The sequence below is a fragment of the Drosophila melanogaster genome, chromosome Y, assembly GCF_000001215.4.
Source record: "Drosophila melanogaster chromosome Y".
Taxonomy (NCBI): Eukaryota; Metazoa; Arthropoda; class Insecta; order Diptera; family Drosophilidae; genus Drosophila; species Drosophila melanogaster.
In genome coordinates, this window is record NC_024512.1 from 535,416 (window position 1) to 557,868 (window position 22,453).

Below are 22,453 nucleotides of genomic sequence, written 5' to 3' on the forward strand. Positions count from 1 at the left end.
TTTCGGACATGGGTACCGAGTATAAAAACAAGGTAATTTTGGATATGTGTAAAAATATGAAGATTGAAAATCTTACATCAACCGCATATCATCACCAGACCTTAGGGACAATAGAACGAAGTCATAGAACATTCAATGAATACATTCGTTCATACATTTCTGCAGACAAAACTGATTGGGATGTTTCGATACAATATTTTACCTATTGTTTCAACACAACACCATCAGTCATGCACGAATACTGTCCATATGAACTAGTTTTTGGAAGATTACCAAGACAGTTCGTCGATTTTAATAAAACAGATAGAATAGAACCACTATACAATGTAGAAGATTACTCCAAGGAAATAAAATTTAGATTAGAAATAGCCTATAAAAGAGCTAGAATTGTGTTAGAAAAAGCTAAGTCTTATAGGAAACAACATTACGATAAGAAAACATCAGATTTTGAATTAAAAATAGGAGATAAAGTTACATTACGAAACGAAGCAGGTCATAAGTTAGATCCAGTATATTTAGGTCCATATACCGTAGAAACCATAGAAGATAGAGATAACATTATAATTAGAGATAAAAAACAAAAGAAACAGAAAGTACATAAGGATAGGTTAAAATATATAATCGATGAAACGTTTCATTTAAGAAAAGGTCTGATCAACCCAAAAAAAAAAACCAAAAACAGATATTCTTCTAAGAAAATTAAACATGAAACAAAACATAACGTAATATAATATAAAAAACATAAACATGTGTCATTATACAAAAATGCTTTGAGACAAAACATTGCTAATAATTAATAAGAAAAATCAATATCAAAAAAATTTTTCCTTTCTAAACACAATATTAATATTGAGAACTCAATGACTACATATATTACGTCATTTCTTTAAAAAGGGAGGTGTAGCATATTGGACTAATCTACCCTAAAAATACCATAATAATACCAATAAATATTAATATACAAATATACAAAAAGACCACCAAAAACTACGTAAGCACTCCAGCGCCCCAGTAATACGATCTAACGCTTATACATAAGCCGATCGCGGAGCGTGGGAATGCTGAGCATGCACTTTGCAGCTCAAGTGGTCAATGCCTTCTGCATACATATGTATATGTATAAATGTAAGTAAGAATACATAGATATAAGCAATGTATGTGCGGGTTAGCTGAACCCAACTTCAGCACACTTTGATTATTCAAATAAAGAACATCGAACAGAACAGAAGCTAAGCTCTTCTTTCATTAAACATCAAAATAGCAACCTTTAAAATAGCACCTTTCACACGCCTCGCATAATTTACTACTATTTACTTGTACGTTTTTTATAAGTTCACTATCTTCAAACAAGCCATCTCGTGAAATTTCTAAGAATTTTCCAACACTTATATGTCCCAACCTCTTATGCCACAAGCGATACTTTGCATCATTTGATATTGCAGATGTATATACTTTACTATTTAAAGTAAATTTTACAGTCGGAACATTATACTCACATACTCCTTCAAATACCAAGTTACCGTTCTTGATTACTTTAATTCCATCCTTATTAAACTCGACGGACATTCCAGCATCTATCATCTTCTTTACGGATAGCGAATTGTGCGGGATTTCCTTACAATACAATACGTTGTGTAATGTAATGTTGCTTACAGAATTGTTAAGTTTAACGTGTCCTTTACCATAAACAAATTCTTCACGCTTTGCAATCTCAATAGCTACGTTTAAATTTAAAATTTTCATACTCAGAAAATAAATTAGTATTATTCACTAGCTGATCTGATGCCCCCGAATCTAATATAAAATGTACTTCGTCTGGCTTTTCTAATTTACTAATTTCACCATAAATGCAAATGCTTTTTTTTGCAAATGCAAATGCATCTGTCTGTCTTTCTGTCGACATCTGAGCCTGTCCTCCCTCTCTAACATTATTTCCATCGGGAGCATTCTGGTTTCCTGCCTGCCTTTTTAATAGAAAGCAATCTTTTTTATATGCCCCAATTTCTTGCAATGAAAACATTTTAGTTTGGACCTATTCTTAAAAGGTTTCTTCATAAATTTCATAGCTTTGTTTTTGTATGTATTTTCCCTAGACTCTCGATTGCCTATAGCTTGCAGCACTTTAGCACTTGTGTTAATTCCTTTTAACTTTATTTAATGATCGAGTAGCCGTGTCTTAACAAAGTCTAATGTCAAATTGCTCTCAGTAAGAGTTTCTATAGCTGTTATTACTCCTTCATAGTTAGTCGAAAGTGTATTAAGTAGGTGAGCAATTTTGTCCATTTCGTCCAACTTGGCTCCAGCCGCAACTAACTCAGTTATCAAATTATCAAATAAATGAAAATGGTTTACTAGCAGAGTGACACCTTTTAGTTTTAAAGAGAATAATTGCTTGCGTAGTGACAGTTGAGATGCCAAGCTTTTACGCTCATAAATAGTATCCAATTTTTCAAAAATCTGTTTGCCGAATTTCCACTTTCCAAAATTTCCAAAACTTAAAAAAGAATCACTCAAATATTCTATTATGATCCCCTTTGCAATTCTTTCTGCCCGTTTTACTTCCTCGCTTACATCTGTTTCTTCTTTCTCAATTACATTTAACAAATCGTTTTTCTCTAACAGTGCCCTTACTCGGAACTTCCAAATTGAATATTTTTCACCGTTAAACGGCTTTATATTCCGCTTTTCTTTATTTATGTCTTTTTTTTTTCTTTTGACTTATGACCACGCGTCGTTGCGATGATAAAAGTAACTGTTCTTATTTTTCTTCTTTGTTTCTCCGTTTGCCTTGCGCTTTTTAAAATCACTTTTCGTTGCTTTACTGCTTTTACACTTATGTATATACAACCATTTTTTGTGTATCCTTATACATACATATGTATGTATTTCGGAAAGCCGATATGTATATGTATTCAATAAATACATATATTTAAATAAGAAAATTCACTTTTATTTATTTTAATTATTCTTATTTGCACAATTAAAATATTTCACCACCTGGTCGAAAATGTGACTGGGTCCATAACCTTTTAAATTTTATATAATATAATACGTTTAAGTATGTAAATTATAAGCCAGCCCATTAACCAAATAGTAAAACACTTTCATTATTCTAACTATTCAATAATAATTTTATTTAAGCAACCGATCTCTCGTTGTCTGCAAGCGAATGGGACGATTACTCTCTAACATCAAGAGAACAATAATAGAGCGCGTTCTCTCTTACATGATCCTCCCAATCTCTTCACTCTCCACATACACGCGTCTCTGCATATGTGTGACTTTTGTATTTTCAACAAATTCATATTGAATAAAGATATTTGATAAATATATATTAGGTAGAGCTTAAAGAGAGCACTGCAATTGTCCTTCTTCCTTCTACCTATTGTATCCTTTTCAACACTCTTGGTTCAATTATATATTATATCCATTCTCCTTATATCCATCCTCAAATTTTTACTAACAATAATATACAAGTTTTAAGATTGTTAAATTATTTTCTTTCAGAGAATAATTGAGTCTTATGTTGAGAAGAGGCAAGGAACAACCTATGGACCCCCAAATCAGCGGGCTATGACAATATTTATTGATGACATTAACATGCCCGTCATAAACGAATGGGGAGATCAAATTACAAACGAAATTGTGAGGCAGATGATTGAACAGCGTGGGTTTTATTCCTTGGAGCGGCCAGGCGATTTTTCGACAATAATGGACATTCAAATGCTTTCTGCTATGATACATCCAGGGGGAGGCAGAAATGATATCCCAAACCGATTAAAGCGTCATTTATGCATTTTTAATTGTACATTACCTAGCAATAATTCCATGGATCAAATATTTAAAAGTATTGGCGCCGGATATTTTAGCCCTGATAGGTTAGGAGATGAGGTAGTTGAAGTCATACCACTTCTAGTACCATTAACTAGGATCTTCTGGCAAAATGTCAAGGCAAAAATGTTACCCACTCCAGCCAATTTTCATTATGTGTTTAATCTGCGAGATCTTTCCCGAATCTGGGAAGGTATTCTCAAAGTCAAACACGAAGAGTGCAAATCGGTGGATCAAATTTTAAAGCTTTGGTGCCATGAGTGTACGAGAGTTATATCAGATCGTTTCACAGCTGAAAAGGATAAAATTTGGTTTTCAAGTAAAATGATATCTGATGCTGAATTAAATATAAAGGAATTCATGGAATTCTACCCAGAAGAGCCCACTTACTGGGTTGACTTTTTGAGAGATGCACCAGAAGGTCAAGAAGAAGAGGACGAAGAAATGTCTTTTGAGCCCCCTAAAATATATGAAGAAATTCCAAGGTTATTAAAATTATTTAATTATTTATTTGTTCCCGCTCCTGACAGATCTTATTTAATACTCTGATTTTGAATAATATTAACTAAATACAAACAGATGTTGTCATCGATAAAGAAGTTATAAAGATTTAAATTTCTTCAAACAAAGATATCTTAGTTCCAAACTTTAAATAACTAATGATAAATAGTTTATATTAGATAATGTCTGTCTCCAATATTGTGCCTAATCTTAATAAACAACCTTTTCCGTTTTTATTTACAATTTTATTTTTAATAGTTTTGATTTTGTAAGGTCAAAAGTATTGGTATTCATGTCTCAGTTTAATGAATATATACGAGGATATAATATGGATCTCGTTTTCTTTATGGATGCATTAAAACACCTTATGATTGTTTCCAGAATAATAAGTAATCCAAGAGGAAACGCTTTACTTGTTGGTGTTGGAGGGTCCGGAAAACAAAGCTTGACAAGACTATCATCTTTTATAGCTGGCTATAAATTTTTTCAAATGACTTTAACTCGGTCCTATAACACTGGAAATCTAACCGAAGACTTAAAATTTTTGTATCGAACGGCCGGCCTTGATGGAAATGGCATGACTTTTATTTTCACTGCCAATGAAATTAAAGAAGAATCATTTTTAGAATTTATCAATAACATTTTGAGTTCTGGTGAAATTGCTAACCTTTTTGCTAAAGATGAGCTTGATGAAATGTATAGCGAGCTAATTCCAGTTATGAAAAAACACCAACCTCGTCGACCAGCTACGCAAGACAATCTGTATGACTTTTTTATTTCTCGTGCCCGCTATAATCTTCATATAGCTCTCTGCTTTTCTCCAGTTGGAGAGAAATTTCGAATGCGATCATTAAAGTTTCCCGGCCTTATATCCGGTTGTGTTATAGACTGGTTTCAAAAATGGCCGGAAGATGCTCGTATCGCAGTATCGCGCCATTATCTGACTGATTATCAAATTGTGTGTAGTGAAAAAGTTAAGGATCAGGTTATTGACATCATGAGTTGGATACATGAATCAGTACAAGAAACTTGTTTAAGTTATTACGATCGGTTTCGGAGAGTTACATTTGTGACGCCAAAGTCATTAATATCATTTCTAGAAAGTTATAAGTTATTATATAAAGACAAACAGGATCATATTGTTATAATGTCAGAGCGAATGAGTTCTGGATTGGATAAACTTGATGAAGCAGGTGCATCTGTTGCTATTCTTAAAAAAGATTTGATTGAAATGAACAAGGTTATTGCTCTTGCAAGTGAAGAAGCAGAAGACGTTTTGGCCACCGTTGAACAATCCAAAGCTGCAGCTGAAATAGTAAAAGTGGAAGTGGCCGAAAAAAAGGGCCAAGCGGAAGTTCTTGTAAAAAACATTTCAGCAGTAAAACATGTGGCCGAAGCTAAATTAGAAAAAGCTCTTCCGGCATTGGAGGAAGCAGAAGCTGCTCTTAAAACTATTAAAGCGGCTGATATTGCCACTGTCAGAAAATTGGGAAAACCCCCTTATCTTATAACGTTAATAATGGACTGTGTGTGTATTTTATTTAGAAGAAAAGTAAAACCTATTCGACCTGATACGGAAAAAGCTTTTATACAAAGTTCTTGGGACGAATCCCTTAAAGTTATGTCTGATACAAGTTTTTTGAGAAAAATAGTAGAGTACCCTACTGATTTAATTAACGCCGAAATGGTCGATATGATGGTGCCCTATTTTCAGTATCCGTAAGTTAAAAACAAAAATTAAAAATAAAATCAACCCAGAATTTTATATAGTGTGTAAATAAATAAATTAACGCAAATGCTAAATAGCAAAATGAGGAAAATGTGCATTTATAAAATTTGCTAATTATAATTATTTCCCCTCTAAGAGAAGGAAACAAAAAGTTTAAAATTGGTGCACTGACATAAAATAGCTCATACAATGCCTCATCCAATTTCATAGAGGGTTAGTTTTTTTGAGAGTGTCTCAAGTATTAACTATTTTCAAATATAACTTTTTTACGAATATGAGTTATATATTATCAAATTTTATTATTTGGTTGATTTTGTCTTTAAGCAAAATTCGTCAAAAAATCATAGATAGCATTTGGGATTTCCATTTAAACAATGCACTATGGCATATGGCGTTTTTTGGCAGTCCAAATTTTTATGTCAATATATCGTCCTTTAACAATTATTTTCTAATAGAAAATTGATCATATAAATAAAAACAAAATTGACTGAAAGCTTCACTTAATCGTTTTATGAGCTTTTAAAGGTGAAGTGGTAACCAACTGATTGAGAGAATGCAATTCCCGTCAAATTATTTTCTTATTATTGCACGTGGTACGATCGTCAATACGCAGACATAAATTATAGTATAGTAACTATAGTATGAAAAATAAAGGCAAAGGAATGTTGTTTTTAACGTATGTAGTTAATATATGTGTAGTTGTACTGTTTTTGTGTTGTGTAACATCCAATTTTTTTTATTTTAACAGAAAATTCTAACGTGTCCCCTGTTTTTCGTGAAGTAACACTAATTTTCTGACAATTTCTCACAAATGTTAAAAACGTCTGTTTTTATTTTTAACTATTGTCTTTGACGGTAAACTAATATATTTTGCCCATTTTTGCTCGTTTTCCTAAAATTTGAGCTTATGTAGGCAAGTTCGAGTTCAGACATAGCGACCTCCTGCCCATTTGGAGGTGTAACAATCGGCGAGTAAGTTATGTTTCAGATTACGTTTATTCTGCAATCAACAACAATAATCTGGAATCGAAATAGACAGAAGAGGTTGACAAAAAAAATAGTAAATTTTGAATTATTCATAAAAAGAAAACTGCCCGAGTGCAACAGACAACTAGACCGATTTATTTCCAAACATACTAAGTGGATGGCGTCTAACATAACAATACTTGTTAGTGATTTTGAAAACTCCAAGACACCACAGTAAATGGGACGCCGAAACTTATCTTACCAAAATGCAGGAGAAAGATTAAAAAGGAAACTGGCATCCAATCTGGGAAGTGAAAGTGATCACGACATGCAGATACTGTTTCTGCTAGAAAAGAATGCAAGAGAACCGTTGCCTTTGTTCATAAAGAAACTTTAAAAACACCAGAATTTCCAAGCGAATCGAGGATGCAAATTCAATGGCAAAAACCAACTCCTCTTTCACCAGATGAAGCTCTAGCTGATCTTCTGGAAAACAGCTATATATAAGCTTTTTATAATGATGTGATCGAAGCAAAATTACAGTTCACAAGTAATGGAAAACAGTGCTCAAGCGCTATTCCGAAATCTCTTGGATCATACATCGCAAAGATTAAATAAGTTGCAATCTGATATTTTCAAGCAATTTCCAGATATATTTTAAATCAAATTAATTTGATGGGACAACAGGTCATAGTGCTTACAAGCAGAAATTTGAAACTGAAGCTCTTGGCACACCAATTTCTAATCAATCTTTATTTGCAACTTCTGTTAAACCGATACAATTTAAAGGTTCGTTTAACAGGCACATCTGGATAAAAATTGAGTTGATAAAGGAAACTGCTCTAAACATAATGATGTAAAGAAAATCAGATATATAATTAAATTAATAATCTTACGCCTTTCACTTATAAATATGATGAAACTCGTGACATAGAAGTTACCTAAGAAATACACATGACCATTATAGATGGAAAAGTCCTAAACGTATTAACAGACACTAAATCTACTCAATGTTATTCGATCTGTGGAGTCAGCCCAACACAAATGTTGAAAATTACAAATTTTAGTTAAGAAACCTTTGCACCATAAATAAAAGCTACATGCTTGGATCCTGTTTTTTGGATTTGTTTTAAACCTATTATCATAAATAGCCGAGATAAAAAAGTGGCATACTAAAGGAAAGGGCAAGGTTAAAATTAGTATTTGAAAAAAATATATCCATGAGGAAACGTGAAGAGAAATGGTCCTCCGAGTAAGCATGCCGAAGCAGAATGGCAGCGGTAATAGCAATGATGGTAATACGACAAGAAGACATTTCGCAAGTACCAAATTCTCGTCGATAACCGACTATCACATGCAAGGAAAAATCGGATTAATACAATGAGTGATATTTTCCACAATTTTTTTTAAAAGAAAGAGAGAGAAAAAATAGGAAAAAACCATTTCCGAAGGCAGTGATAAGTTGGAAATACAGTTTAATTTTAAACCTGATCCATCAGACAAAATATTGGATTCACATTCTGATTCTGATTTAATCGTTTCAAATATTTATTCTGACTGATCTAGAGTACAATATTACTGCACGCGGCAGCCAAATTACAAGTTAAAGAGAATCTCAGAATAAGAAAAAAAGCTTCTGGTTACCGCGATCAGAAGAGGGAGACACAGTGCATTGACTGTATTACATACATATTTTTAACACTCCCTCTCAATGCAATATGTCAACCCTTACAGATATTAGTTTTTATATTAATTTCAAAATCAAAATACATTTTTCTGTTAGCTTAAACCCATCCCTTGGATACACTTTTCATGTTTAAATCTAAATATTGGTTAGAACATCTGCTATCATGTTTTCTGTGGGTACATAATTAACTTCTATTATATTGTTCTTATAAAGTTCTCTTATATAATGATACTTTATGTCTATATGCTTACTACGTGCATGGAAAGTATCATTTTTCACCAAGCACTGGGCTATAAACCTTAGTTGCCTGGCTTTCACCAAAACCCATTTTGTTGACCAATTTTTGAACATACGCCACTTCCTTTGCTGCCATGGAAAGTGCTATATACTCTGACTCTGTGCTGCTTAGAGAAAGCACTGATTTTTTCCCACATAAAGGCAGCTCCTGCAGCAATACATGCCCATCTAGTAAAGGATATTCGGTCCGTGGTGTCACCAGCCCAATCCGCGTCATCATAGCAATGTATAGGCACACCAGTACGCTCGTAGTGTAACTGCAAATCAGCTGTGCCCCTCAATTCGCTTTGCACCGGCTTCATGCTCTTTATGTTGGTCAGCGTTCCGTTGTGATAGTTTAATAACCGAATGCATAATATCATGTCCAGTTGTGATTGCCAGATACATTAATGAGCCCATTAGCGATTGATAGCTGACTTGATTTACCTTCTGACAATCGTCCTTGTCTCAATTTACTTCAAGGCCTGCTTTCAGTGGTATGAGATTCGGCTTACAATCCTGCATTGAATAATCGTTGAGAAGGCTCTCAATATACTGCTTGTGGCCAATCCTGATGCCACCCGTTTCTCCGCCACGTTCAATTTCGACACCCAGAAATTGTCTTAGCTTGCCCCCGTCTACGTCATCGAATTCTTTGGAAATTGATGCTTTAATATCGCACAGTTTCTCCTTGTTTGAACTGGCTCTTATCATAGCCGTCTACGTACTCTACAACAAGGGTCTTACTTTTGCCAGAATTACGGGTGTAAACACATGGCTCGGTAGGGCTTGAAGAAAATCCAATCCTTTGCAGTACATCATTCAGTAGTTTATTCCATTCTCGGCCGCTCTGCTTCAGTCCATATATAGTGACATATCCATAAGTCCCTTAGACTTAAGAACATGGCTACATACTAATACACATACAACATGTACACCCCAATACAACATACACTACTCCCTGTCCCTAAACTAAACCCCAGCTCTAGATAAGTCACCCACTGGTAGACTAAACATCCGTCCCCTAATTTAAACAATTCCTTGCATAAGCCCTCACCCCATCGTCACGTTCCCACGTTCAAAGCTCGGACTCGCAATCCGGAAAACAAAAGTATCGATTTCAATAAACAATTTTGTGATCATTTAGTGAAATAAAAATTATATTTTTTTCACTTATATATATTGCAAACATTTAATTGGCGCAGTCGGTCCAATAAAATAGAGAGTCCTTTTAGTACAGTACTGATCAACTGAAGGATATGCTAAACGACTAGCTATCCAAGATCAGCGAATTAAAATAGTGATTCAAAAAATATTTTAGAGATCCGCAAAAGAATCTACGTGAAGGTAGTATTCAAAAGAAAATCCCAAGCGGTCGGAAACAAAAATTAATCAAAATTTTTTAATTAAAATTAAGACCAAGTTTAAATCAAAATTAAAACCAAGTTTAAATCAAACCTAAAACAAAGTTTAAAACAAACTTAAAATTCCGTGTATCCAGTTAACAAAATACACCACAGCGGTTCAACAACTTTTGGAAACACATCTAAACCAACTATTAAATCAAATCAAAGATCATAATACTGGATTATGTTCGAAAAGTTAGAATTAGAAAGTAACCCTGTTGACAAATCGAATTATACAGAAATTTTAAACAAAACCGTTAAATCAGTAATAGTTCGAAAACTGACGGATAGAATTTATATGTCTTTGGCACGTAAAGATATTGAAACCATTTATAAATTAAAATAAGCATCAATGGAATTAGGCCTTTATGGGGAAACTATAATCAAAAATATTAAAATAATAGAAATCACAACTACAGTAATTATTATCCTAGCAGAATCATAATAATCATAATAATCAGAATCATAATACACAAACACTCCAAAATTCGACACAACCAATAACAAATCAAAACCAGTACTCACCGCATTTCATACCGAATAATCAAAGAGGGAATTATTATGCATTCAGACGAGACTTAACACAAGCTCAACAGAACAACCCACTCACTTTATAACTCCCTTAGCTTCCAATCTTCGACATCAAATAATATTAACATACAAGCGCCAGTAAAAAGACAACGCGAGAGTCAGAGTGACCAAAGCAGGATGGATGTAAGCAGGATGTTTTCATCAAACTGCCTCGGACACTCAAGTAATAGAGAAGAACTATGTAAAAATAAGTCATAATAATAAAAATTATAAGGGAATGATCGATACAGGATCATCAATTAACATCATAAGAGAAAATTTCGAGAATTTAGAAGAAAAGGAAGAAAACCTTAAAGTGTATACTATTAGGGGACCAATAAAACTAAAGAAAAGCATAACAATAAAACCTACTTAAGTATGTCCGTCTGCTCAAAAATTCTACATCCATAAATTTTCCGATAATTATGATTTCCTGTTAGGTCGAAAGTATCTAGAAGATACAAAGGCTAAAATAAACTATGATAAAGAAAAAGTAACACTAGGCTCAAAAGTATGAAGAAAAGAAGGGCGATACCGCATCCAAATGCCTTGACCCACAACAAAAGAATGATTCTGCTCTAGTGGGCAGAATCAAACCAAAAATGCAAAAGGTTAAGACGGCTTCTAAGTGCCTTAAACCAAAGTATCTACAGCAGAAGAAGGAGACTGCATTACCAAAATGCCTCACTTCAAATGTTGTTAAAGACACAGTGGACATTGATGGAATACATCTCGATCCCATGTCCGTTGACAACGATATAGTCAAATTCGCGATTAACAATACGCAAATGTAACGAGTATAGACTCGAACATTTAAATGTAGAGGAAGTTGAATGTTTAAAGAAGGTCCTATACTCTATAATATAGAGACACTCAGTACAAAGAGGGCGAAAACTTGACCTTCACCAGTACTATTAAACATGTCATCCAGACAATACGAAAACCCAGTATACCGTAAACACTATAAGTACCCCCAAAGTGTTGACCAAGAAGTCAACAAACAAATAAAAGAAATTATGGAACAAGGGATTGTTTGCAAATCAAAGTCCCCCTACTGTTCTCCTATGTGGAGAATGGACGAGATACTGGACAAACTAGGTAGATGCCAATACTTTACAACTATAGATCTAGCTGAGGGTTTTCACCATATCCAGATGGATGAAGATTCTATTGCAAAAACCGCTTTTTCAACTAAGCTTGGGCATTATGAATATACTCGTATGCCTTTTGGTTTAAAAAACGCTCCAGCTACTTTTCAGAGATGCATGAATAATCTTCTGGAAAATTTAATCTACAAAGACTGTTTAGTCTATTTAGAAGATATTATTGTTAATTCCACTTCATTGGAAGAACACATTTTATACCTAAAGAAAGTCTTCGAAAAACTGAGAGACGCTAATTTGGAGTTGCAGCTAGATAAATGTGAATTCATGAAGAAAGAAACTGAATTCCTAGGACACATTGTCACAACAAACGGCATCAAACCAAATCCAAATAAAACCAAAGCAATAACAAATTACCTAAGACACCTAAGCAAATAAAATCATTTTTGGGATTATGTGGGTTTTATCGCAAGTTCATTCCTAACTTTGCCAAAATAGATAAACCCAAACCCAAGCCCTCAAATTAAAGAAAGGTGCTATAATAGACACCAAATGTAAAGAATTCATCGAATCATTTGAAAAATTAAGGGTTTTGATAACTTCAGACCCGACATTAATCTATCCTGATTTATCAAAGACCTATTCTCTGACAACTGACTCTAGTAATGTAGCTATTGGCGAATTGTTATCACAGCCCGTTTGTTATGCCAGCAGAACGCTAAACGAACATGAGATCAACTATGCTACGATTGAAAAAGAATTGTTAGCTATAGTTTGGCCTACAAAATATTTCAGGTCATACCAAATTATTTTCCAAATATGGAAAATAAAACGTAATGAATTCGATTACAAAATCAAATATCTTCCAGGTAATGAAAATCATGTCGCAGATGCAAAAATAGAAGAAGTAATGGTTGGCAACTATACACAGTGCCAGTGAAGATAATTTAAATTACATATATATAACAGAAAGACTAATTAATTTCTTCTCTAGACAAATAGATCAATTCCCTGGAAATCCCAAATGGGGACGCAGAGAGTATGGCGGCAGGCCTCATGAATATGCTGGGAAGAATCTGCGACGCAATCATGCCAAGGAAAAATAAGGCACAGCGCAAACCACCCGTTTACTGGTGGAGCGCCTCCCTAAGCCAACTACGGTCTGATTGCCTCAGGGCTAGGAGAATGGCGCAACGAGCCAGAGGCAGTACCCACCACGCGGAACTCTTGGAGGCTTTCAGAAGAAAACGCCTAGAGTTCAAGCACGGCATCCCGGCTGCCAAAGCGCGGTCGTTTAAGGAGCTGCAGGATGGCGTAGACAGCGATACCTGGGGCCTCGCCTACAAGCTTGTGACCAAAAAGCTAAGGAGGAGAGCGGCAACCCCATCCGACCCGGGGTCCTGGCTAACATAGTAGGGGAGCTATTTCCAAAGCAGACCACACTATGGAGGCCAACAGAGGCAGCCCCTGCCCCAGATTTCCCGTGCGTCACAGAACTTGAAGTCGCCGAGGCAGCCAAGCGCATCAAACCCAACAAAGCTCCTGGACTAGATGGTATTCCTGGAGCTGTTATAAAAGCAGTGGCGCTGGGTAGACCTGAAATCTTCAGGGCCACCTTCCAGCAATGCCTTCTGGACGGAATCTTCCCAACAAGGTGGAAAAGCCAGAAGCTAGTCTTGTTGCCGAAAGGCAAGGGACCAGCTCATGCTGCAAACAGCTACCGCCCCCTATGCCTACTAGATATAGTGGAAAAACTGTTCGAACGTATCCTGTATACCAGAATAGAGGCAATCACCGAGAGCATCAACGGCCTGGGAAGCCATCAATATGGCTTCCGAAAAGGAAAGAGCACTCTGGACGCTCTTTCGGCCGTTTGTAACATCGCCAAGACCGCTATTTCTGGTGATAGATGGTTAGGGGGCAGGAAGGAATACTGCGCAATTGTGACTCTGGACGTAAGGAACGCTTTCAACACCGCCAGATGGCCCGTAATCCTCGCGGCCATGTACCGTATGGGGATCCCGGAGTACCTAAGGATAGTCGTTGGCAGCTACTTTAGGGACCGGGTTCTATGGTACGATACGGAAGATGGCCCAAAAAGATACCGAGTTTCGGCAGGTGTTCCCCAAGGATCGGTACTTGGACCAATCCTATGGAACATTATGTACGATGGGATCTTGGGCATCAACAGGCCCGTAGGAGTAGAGCTGCATTGTTTTGCTGACGATGTGGCAATCACAGCTGTCTCGAAAACAATCACAGGGTTGGAAGACAAATACAACTCTACAATCGGTGCTGCCATCCGCTGGCTCGAGAAAGCCGGGCTAGCAATAGCGGCTCACAAGACCGAAGCAGTCCTACTAAGCAGCAGGAAAAAGGTGGAGAACATGCTGGTCTCCGTCAAGGGTACACAGGTGACCTCTCAAGAGTCCCTAAAGTACCTGGGGGTAATGATAGATCGCAGACTATCGTTCCGGCCAGGAAACTGCTGGTGTCAGTAGCAAAGGCTTCGCTACTATACGCTGCACCAGTCTGGAGCAATGCCACTGGCAGGGTCTCATACCTGAAAGGAGCTCGTTCGGTGCTACGGTCAATGTCCCTGAGGTTCATTAGAGGTTTCAGGACCATATCCGAAGACGCGGCGCTAGCGCTGGCAGGCCTGCCGCCGATTGATCTGGAGATCAAGGCTCTCAGCCTAATGCGGAGTGGCGCTTCCAGGCAAGAGGCACACGAGTGGCTATTAGGTGAATGGCAGAGCAGATGGCAAACGTCGCGACGGGGGAGGTGGACTTATCAGCTCATCCCAGAGATGACGGTTTGGGCAGAGTGCCAACACAAATGCTTGGACTACCACCTAACCCAGTTCCTCACGGACCATGGCTGCTTCCGGGCCTATCTACTCCGGTTCCGTCACGTAGAGTCAGCCCAATGCTTGTTCTGCGTCGACGGTGAAGAAACAGCAGAACATATGCTAATGCACTGCTCCAGGTTCACGGCGGAGAGAGAGCAGCTAAAGACGCTGTCAGGTTCCCCGTTCAGCCCTAGTGGCTTGTTCGCGGCTATGCTGGCGAACAGTGGGGCTTGGGAGCGGGGACACAGCATTATCATTAATATGATGAAGCGTGTCCGATCAGACGAGATGGCCAACAGAGTGGATGTCTAAGCCCAAACTGGTGTCCTGCGGATAAAGCAGCTGATAGCGCTGCCAACTTGGCGCAGCGGGCGATCTGGAGAGGGAGGCGTTGCCAGATCAACCGTGTGATCAGTGTTGTGTTGCGACAGTAGAGCGCGAAATTCAAAATTAAACTTAAAATTAAACCGTTGAATTTTAATTTAATTTTAATTTTGATTCTAGTTACTGGGAGCGCACAAGTCTTTAAGAAAGGGGAAAAGGCACAAAGGTCGAGGACAGACCAAATATCATCCTCTCACCGTGCTGGTGCCTAAGCAGAGGCTCTGGTGTCCGAGTCGAGGCGGTACAAACCTCCATCCGTAAAAGCCAGGGGGAAATCCGTGGCCTACGTGGGAACCCCTTTCTAAGGCTGGTGCTTCGCCTAGGTAACCTTAGGCCATCCTTCAGTTGATGGACAGCGCAGTGGGGGGCAGTCCCCCTGATCGGAACGACCCGTTCAGGAGGAGCCCCCGACTTTCGAGATCCCCCACCAGAGGAGTCGGTAACCCGACCCATGGTGACGGAATCTCGGTCCCGTCGGTGGCAAGGGGTGAGCACGCAGGCCCCCAGCCGCCGTTGACTAGCGACTGCAGCGATGCTGTAGAGGTGGAGAACTTGGCTCCTACAGCATCTACGACCGCGACAAGTCAGAAGACGATGGACCACATCGCCGTGCCATCTCAAAAGACGGGAGGGAAGTCCCCAGCTGGTTCCCCTCATCGGTCTTCGGACCTGACCGCGGCTCTCCAGAATGAGGACCTGAGGGGCATACTTACCAGGATGAATGGCAAGATCAGCACCTTGCTATCCGCATTCGAGACCCAACGGCACGTGACACGAGAGACAAAGGGCATAGCTTCCGAACTCTCAGCCCTTAACAACAGGGCGTTAGAGCTGTACAAAGGTACTACTAGCGAGCACCGCTTGAAGAGCAGTGCTACCCAGACGGAGGTACAAAAGCCTACCAAAAAGGCTCCTCAAAATGCACAGGTACCCAAGGTGCAAGTGCCAAAAGTCCAGGGACCCAAGCCGAGCAACCCTACGTTGGGTGGCAACGGTGAAGAAAAGGCAACATCCAGACCAAACGAGTCCAAACCAGGCAGCTACGCATCTGTCGCCAAGAATGCTAGCACGGGTGCAGAGTGGACCAAGGTGAAGCCTACGCGCCTGCGTAAAAAACCGGAGGCACTCATCGTAAAAAAGACAGGAGAGGCTTCGTACGCAGAGATGCTTCGGAAGCTAAGATCGGACCCGAGCCTTAGCGAACTGGGCAGCCACGTGCGAAAAATCCGGAGAACGCAGAAAGGTGAGCTGTTGCTCGAGGTAGAGGGGAAAGCTTCGGAAAGCGTTCCCAAGTTTAAGAGCGACCTGGAAGCGGCGCTCAATGACTTGGCCTCTGCGCGCACAGGAGCGCAAAGAATAGCTCTATCTTGCAGCGGATTGGACGAGGCTACGACAGCAGAGGAGCTCCACAGCTGCTTGGTCGCCCAATTCCAGGGCCTGCAGATAAATCCTGAAGATATCAGGGGCCTTCGCAGAATGCGGGATGGCACGCAAATAGCCTCAGTGCTGCTGAACGCGAACGTTGCGATACCAGTCCTTAAACAGGGCACCATTACCGTTGGATGGTCAAGATGTCGTATCACCCAGGACGTCCGACCCACGAGATGCTACAGGTGTCTCGGCTATGGGCATCGATCAGCAACCTGCAAGAACACTGACAGGGCAGACTGCTGTCTTAGATGCGGTGAGCGTGGGCACAAGGCAAAGGGGTGCGTTGCAGCACCAAAATGCCTGATCTGCAGCAGCGAGGTGGACAGAAACCACTCGACGGGTAGCTTTGCGTGCCCGACCTACAGAGCGACCCTAAGAGAAGCCAAGAGCCACCTTAATGCACACTCATATTAGCGTAGTACAGCTCAATGTCAATCATTGCGCAGCAGCTCAGAGCCTCCTGGCCCAGACTGCGGTTGAGCGCAATGTAGACATCATGCTCCTAAGCGAACCCTACGTCTCTGGTAGCGGACAATCGTCCATGATCCTTGACGAGACAGGTAAAGCAGCTATCAAATGCTGCAGCTCTCTCCACGTCGAGGAACTGGCTGCTTTACCTATGCGCGGTATCGCTTATGCGAAGTTAAAACACGTGCACTTGTACAGCTGCTACGCTCCGCCGAGCAACACCCCCGATCAGTTCGAGGAGTTTCTGGAGGCGCTCGTGGACCATGCGAGAGGGCGAAGCCCGAAGGTCATTGCCGGCGACTTTAATGCCTGGGCAGTGGAATGGGGCAGCAGGACATCCAACACCAGAGGCCGAGCTGTGATTGACGCCATGGGAATGCTGGACCTTATACTGCTGAACGACGGACGGAAGCCGACGTTTAACAACGATAGGGGTACGTCCTTTATTGACGTTACCTTTGTCAGCAGAGGGCTAGTAGACAACAACAACTGGATGGTCCATGACGTCATGACGCTGAGCGACCACGCCCTGATCTCCTTCAGTCTCTCCCCGGAGGGCATGCCCAGGAGACGGCAGAGTAGAGCAGTCGGGAAAGCATGGGACACCAGGAAGATCGATGAGGCCATGCTGGCCTATCAGATCAATTCCCTGGAAATCCCAAGTGGGGACGCAGAGAGTATGGCGGCAGGCCTCATGAATATGCTGGGAAGAATCTGCGACGCAATCATGCCAAGAAAAAATAAGGCACAGCGCAAACCACCCGTTTACTGGTGGAGCGCCTCCCTAAGCCAACTACGGTCTGATTGCCTCAGGGCTAGGAGAATGGCGCAACGAGACAGAGGCAGTACCCACCACGCGGAACTCTTGGAGGCTTTCAGAAGGAAACGTCTAGAGTTCAAGCACGGCATCGCGGCTGCCAAAGCGCGGTCGTTTAAGGAGCTGCAGGATGGCGTAGACAGCGATACCTGGGGCCTCGCCTACAAGCTTGTTACCAAAAAGCTAAGGAGGAGAGCGGCAACCCCATCCGACCCGGGGGTCCTGGCTAACATAGTAGGGGAGCTATTCCCAAAGCAGACCACACTATGGAGGCCAACAGAGGCAGCCCCTGCCCCAAATTTTCGTCAATTTGCGTCACAGAATTTGAAGTCGCCGAGGCAGCCAAGCGCATCAAACCCAACAAAGCCCCTGGACTAGATGGTATTCCTGGAGCTGTTATAAAAGCAGTGGCGCTGGGTAGACCTGAAATCTTCAGGGCCACCTTCCAGCAATGCCTTCTGGACGGAATCTTCCCAACAAGGTGGAAAAGCCAGAAGCTAGTCCTGTTGCCGAAAGGCAAGGGACCAGCACATGCTGCAAACAGCTACCGCCCTCTATGCCTACTGGATATAGTAGAAAAACTGTTCGAACGTATCCTGTATACCAGAATAGAGGCAATCACCGAGAGCATCAACGGCCTGGGAAGCCATCAATATGGCTTCCGGAAAGGTAAGAGCACTCTGGACGCTCTTTCGGCCGTTTGTAACATCGCCAAGACCGCTATTTCTGGTGATAGATGTTTAGGGGGCAGGAAGGAATACTGCGCAATTGTGACTCTGGACGTAAGGAACGCTTTCAACACCGCCAGATGGCCCGTAATCCTCGCGGCCATGTACCGCATGGGGATCCCGGAGTACCTAAGGATAGTCGTTGGCAGCTACTTTAGGGACCGGGTCCTATGGTACGATACGGAAGATGGCCCAAAAAGATACCGAGTTTCGGCAGGTGTTCCCCAAGGATCGGTACTTGGACCAATCCTATGGAACATTATGTACGATGGGATCTTGGGCATCAACAGGCCTGTAGGAGTAGAGCTGCATTGTTTTGCTGACGATGTGGCAATCACAGCTGTCTCGAAAACAATCGCAGGGTTGGAAGACAAATGCAACTCTACGATCGGTGCTGCCATCCGCTGGCTCGAGAAAGCCGGGCTAGCAATAGCGGCTCACAAGACCGAAGCAGTCCTACTAAGCAGCAGGAAAAAGGTGGAAAACATGCTGGTCTCCGTCAAGGGTACACAGGTGACCTCTCAAGAGTCCCTAAAGTACCTGGGGGTAATGATAGATCGCAGACTATCCTTCAAGGACCACGCGAGCCACGCCAGCAAGAAGGCAGCAATCACAGCCTCTTCGTTGGCGAGGCTTATGCCCAACGTCAGAGGCCCAAGACACCCGGCCAGGAAACTGCTGGTGTCAGTAGCAAAGGCTTCGCTACTATACGCTGCACCAGTCTGGAGCAATGCCACTGGCAGGGTCTCATACCTGAAAGGAGCTCGTTCGGTGCTACGGTCAATGTCCCTGAGGCTCATTAGAGGTTTCAGGACCATATCCGAAGACGCGGCGCTAGCGCTGGCAGGCCTGCCGCCGATTGATCTGGAGATCAAGGCTCTCAGCCTAATGCGGAGTGGCGCTTCCAGGCAAGAGGCACACGAGTGGCTATTAGGTGAATGGCAGAGCAGATGGCAAACGTCGCGACGGGGGAGGTGGACTTATCAGCTCATCCCAGAGATGACGGTTTGGGCAGAGTGCCAACACAAATGCTTGGACTACCACCTAACCCAGTTCCTCACGGACCATGGCTGCTTCCGGGCCTATCTACTCCGGTTCCGTCACGTAGAGTCAGCCCAATGCTTGTTCTGCGTCGACGGTGAAGAAACAGCAGAACATGTGCTAATGCACTGCTCCAGGTTCACGGCGGAGAGAGAGCAGCTAAAGACGCTGTCAGGTTCCCCGTTCAGCCCTAGTGGCTTGTTCGCGGCTATGCTGGCGAACAGGGGGGCTTGGGAACGAGGACACAGCATTATCATTAATATGATGAAGCGTGTCCGATCAGACGAGATGGCCAACAGAGTGGATGTCTAAGCCCAAACTGGTGTCCTGGGTGACGGCGGGCGAAGAATTCATCCTCAGCGTCCCCGGCTCGTCGTAAAAGGCGACTAAAGGGTGGAAGGAGGAACCCCCATGGACTACACTGAAGGAAGGGAGTGCGACCTGGCCTCACATCCTGCTCACCGAAGTCATACCTTGACTGGCAGTCCCGGTGAGCGAGCAACGACTGTAGAGCACGCGGAGGTTTTTGTTTTAGTACGTAGGCATAATTCCAATAGGGCTTATGAATCGTGCATGCCACCTACGGACGGTAGGTGGTATCTTTAGAAGATTTTAATTTCCCTACCGTAAGTCAAATAATAAAAAAAAAAAAAAAACATTTACAGATTTACACATTTACACATTTTCTGACTTCCCGTGCATCACGTCATGCGAAGTCGTCGAAGCAGCAAAGAGGATCAGACCGAACAAAGCTCCCGGCATTGATGGTATCCCGGGCGTGATCGTCAAAGCAGCCGCCACCGCAAGACCGGAGGTCTTCAGGGATACATTCCAACAGTGTCTGCTGGACGGAGTCTTCCCCAAGCGCTGGAAAAAGATGAAGCTGGTCCTTCTGCCGAAAGGCAAGGGGCCCGCAAATGTTCCACGCAGTTACCGACCGTTGTGTCTGTTGGACATTGTTGGCAAGCTCTTTGAGCGCATACTGTACGCGCGCATTGAGCTAATCACTGAAAGTCCTACAGGCCTTCAGGGCCAACAGTATGGCTTCCGAAAGGGTAAAAGTACGCTCGACGCTCTCAAATCCGTAACAGACGCTGCCAGGAAAGCACTCGACGGTAACCGATGGTTAGGCGGCAGTAAGAAGTACTGTGCCATCATCACGCTAGACGTCAAGAACGCATTCAATACAGCGAGATGGCCCATTATCCTCGGGGCTATGCGCAACTTGGGCGTTCCCGACTACATACGAGGCGTAATTGGCAACTACTTCAGGGACCGTGTGTTATGGTACGTAACAGAAGATGGTCCAAGTAGCCACCAAGTCTCTGCAGGCGTTCCCCAAGGGTCGGTACTAGGACCGATCTTGTGGAACATTATGTATGATGGAATACTGAGCATTAGCAAGCCCAGAGGTGTGGAGCTGCACTGCTTCGCCGACGACGTTGCGATAACAGCGGTCGCCAAGACAATACCGGAGCTCCAGGACATAAGTAACGTGGCAATCACGGCGGCCATAGAATGGCTCGAGAAAGTCGGACTTAAAATAGCTGCGCATAAGACCGAAGTAGTCCTGCTGAGCAGCAGAAAGTCCGTTGAGTGCATGCGTGTAGAAGTCAAAGGAGTTGAAATCGCCTCAGCAGAAACGTTGAAATACCTTGGTGTTCTAATAGACCGAAGGCTCTCGTTCAAGGCTCACGCAAGGTATGCCAGCAAAAAAGCGGCAATGACAGCAGCAGCCTTGGCGAGAATCATGCCCAACGTGGGAGGACCCAGACTGCCGGCTAGGAGACTGTTAGTGGCGGTTTCAAAGGCAACGCTGCTTTATGCTGCGCCTATCTGGAGCTGCGTTTCCACAAAGAAAACCTATCTAGATAGTGCCCGCGCAGTATCACGGACAATGGCTCTCAGGCTAATCAGAGGCTTTAGAACCATATCGGACGACGCAGCGCACGCTCTGTCAGGCATTACACCCATTGACCTGGACATAAAGGGCAAATACCTTGCGAGTGAGGGATACACTCAATTAGAGATCAAAGAGTGGATTCGAGGAGTATGGCAGACCAGGTGGCAAGAGTCACAACGGGGACGCTGGACTTACAAACTCATTCCGCAACTAACGGAGTGGGCTGATTGCGAGCACAAAACGGTGGACTACCACATGACCCAGTTCCTCACGGACCATGGCTGTTTTCGAGGGTACCTATGTAGGTTCCGCCACGTGGATACAGCCCAGTGCCTTTATTGCACAGACGCAGTGGAAACCGCAGAGCACATCCTACTGCACTGCTCCAGGTTCGCCGAGGAGAGGGCGCAACTCGTGGCGCTCGCTGGGTCACCTCTCAGCCCGAGAGGCTTGGTTGCTGCTATGATGGCGGACAAAATCGTTTGGGATGGGGCTCACGTGATCATCGTCACCATGATGAAGCGTGTCCGTAAGGACGAGATGGCCAATCGGAACTATAGATAAGGAGTACCCCCGTATGTTGGCGGGGCAAGAACTCTACGACTGGTACGCTCAGTTGGTCGTAAAAAGGCGCTGCTGTGCACCGCAAAAGAAGATGGTGTGCAACTTGGCACCACATCCTGCTCACCGATGAAATACCTTGACTGGCAGTCCCGGTGAGCTTGACAAGGACAGGAGAGAGAGCGGAGGTTTTTGTGTAG

General features: G+C 42.1%; 1 protein-coding gene across 1 annotated transcript in view; it reads left to right on the forward strand.

The window, feature by feature from the left end:
• Positions 1–22,453, forward strand: part of kl-3 (male fertility factor kl3) — a gene marked incomplete at its 3' end in the record, with an annotated part of 226,785 nt that overhangs the window by 199,035 nt on the left and 5,297 nt on the right. Inside the window, exons 12-13 of the mRNA NM_001111012.3 lie at positions 3,508–4,316; positions 4,591–6,051. Coding sequence (NP_001104482.3) covers positions 3,508–4,316; positions 4,591–6,051 — 2,270 coding nt within the window. The remainder of the gene's footprint in view (positions 1–3,507; positions 4,317–4,590; positions 6,052–22,453) is intronic.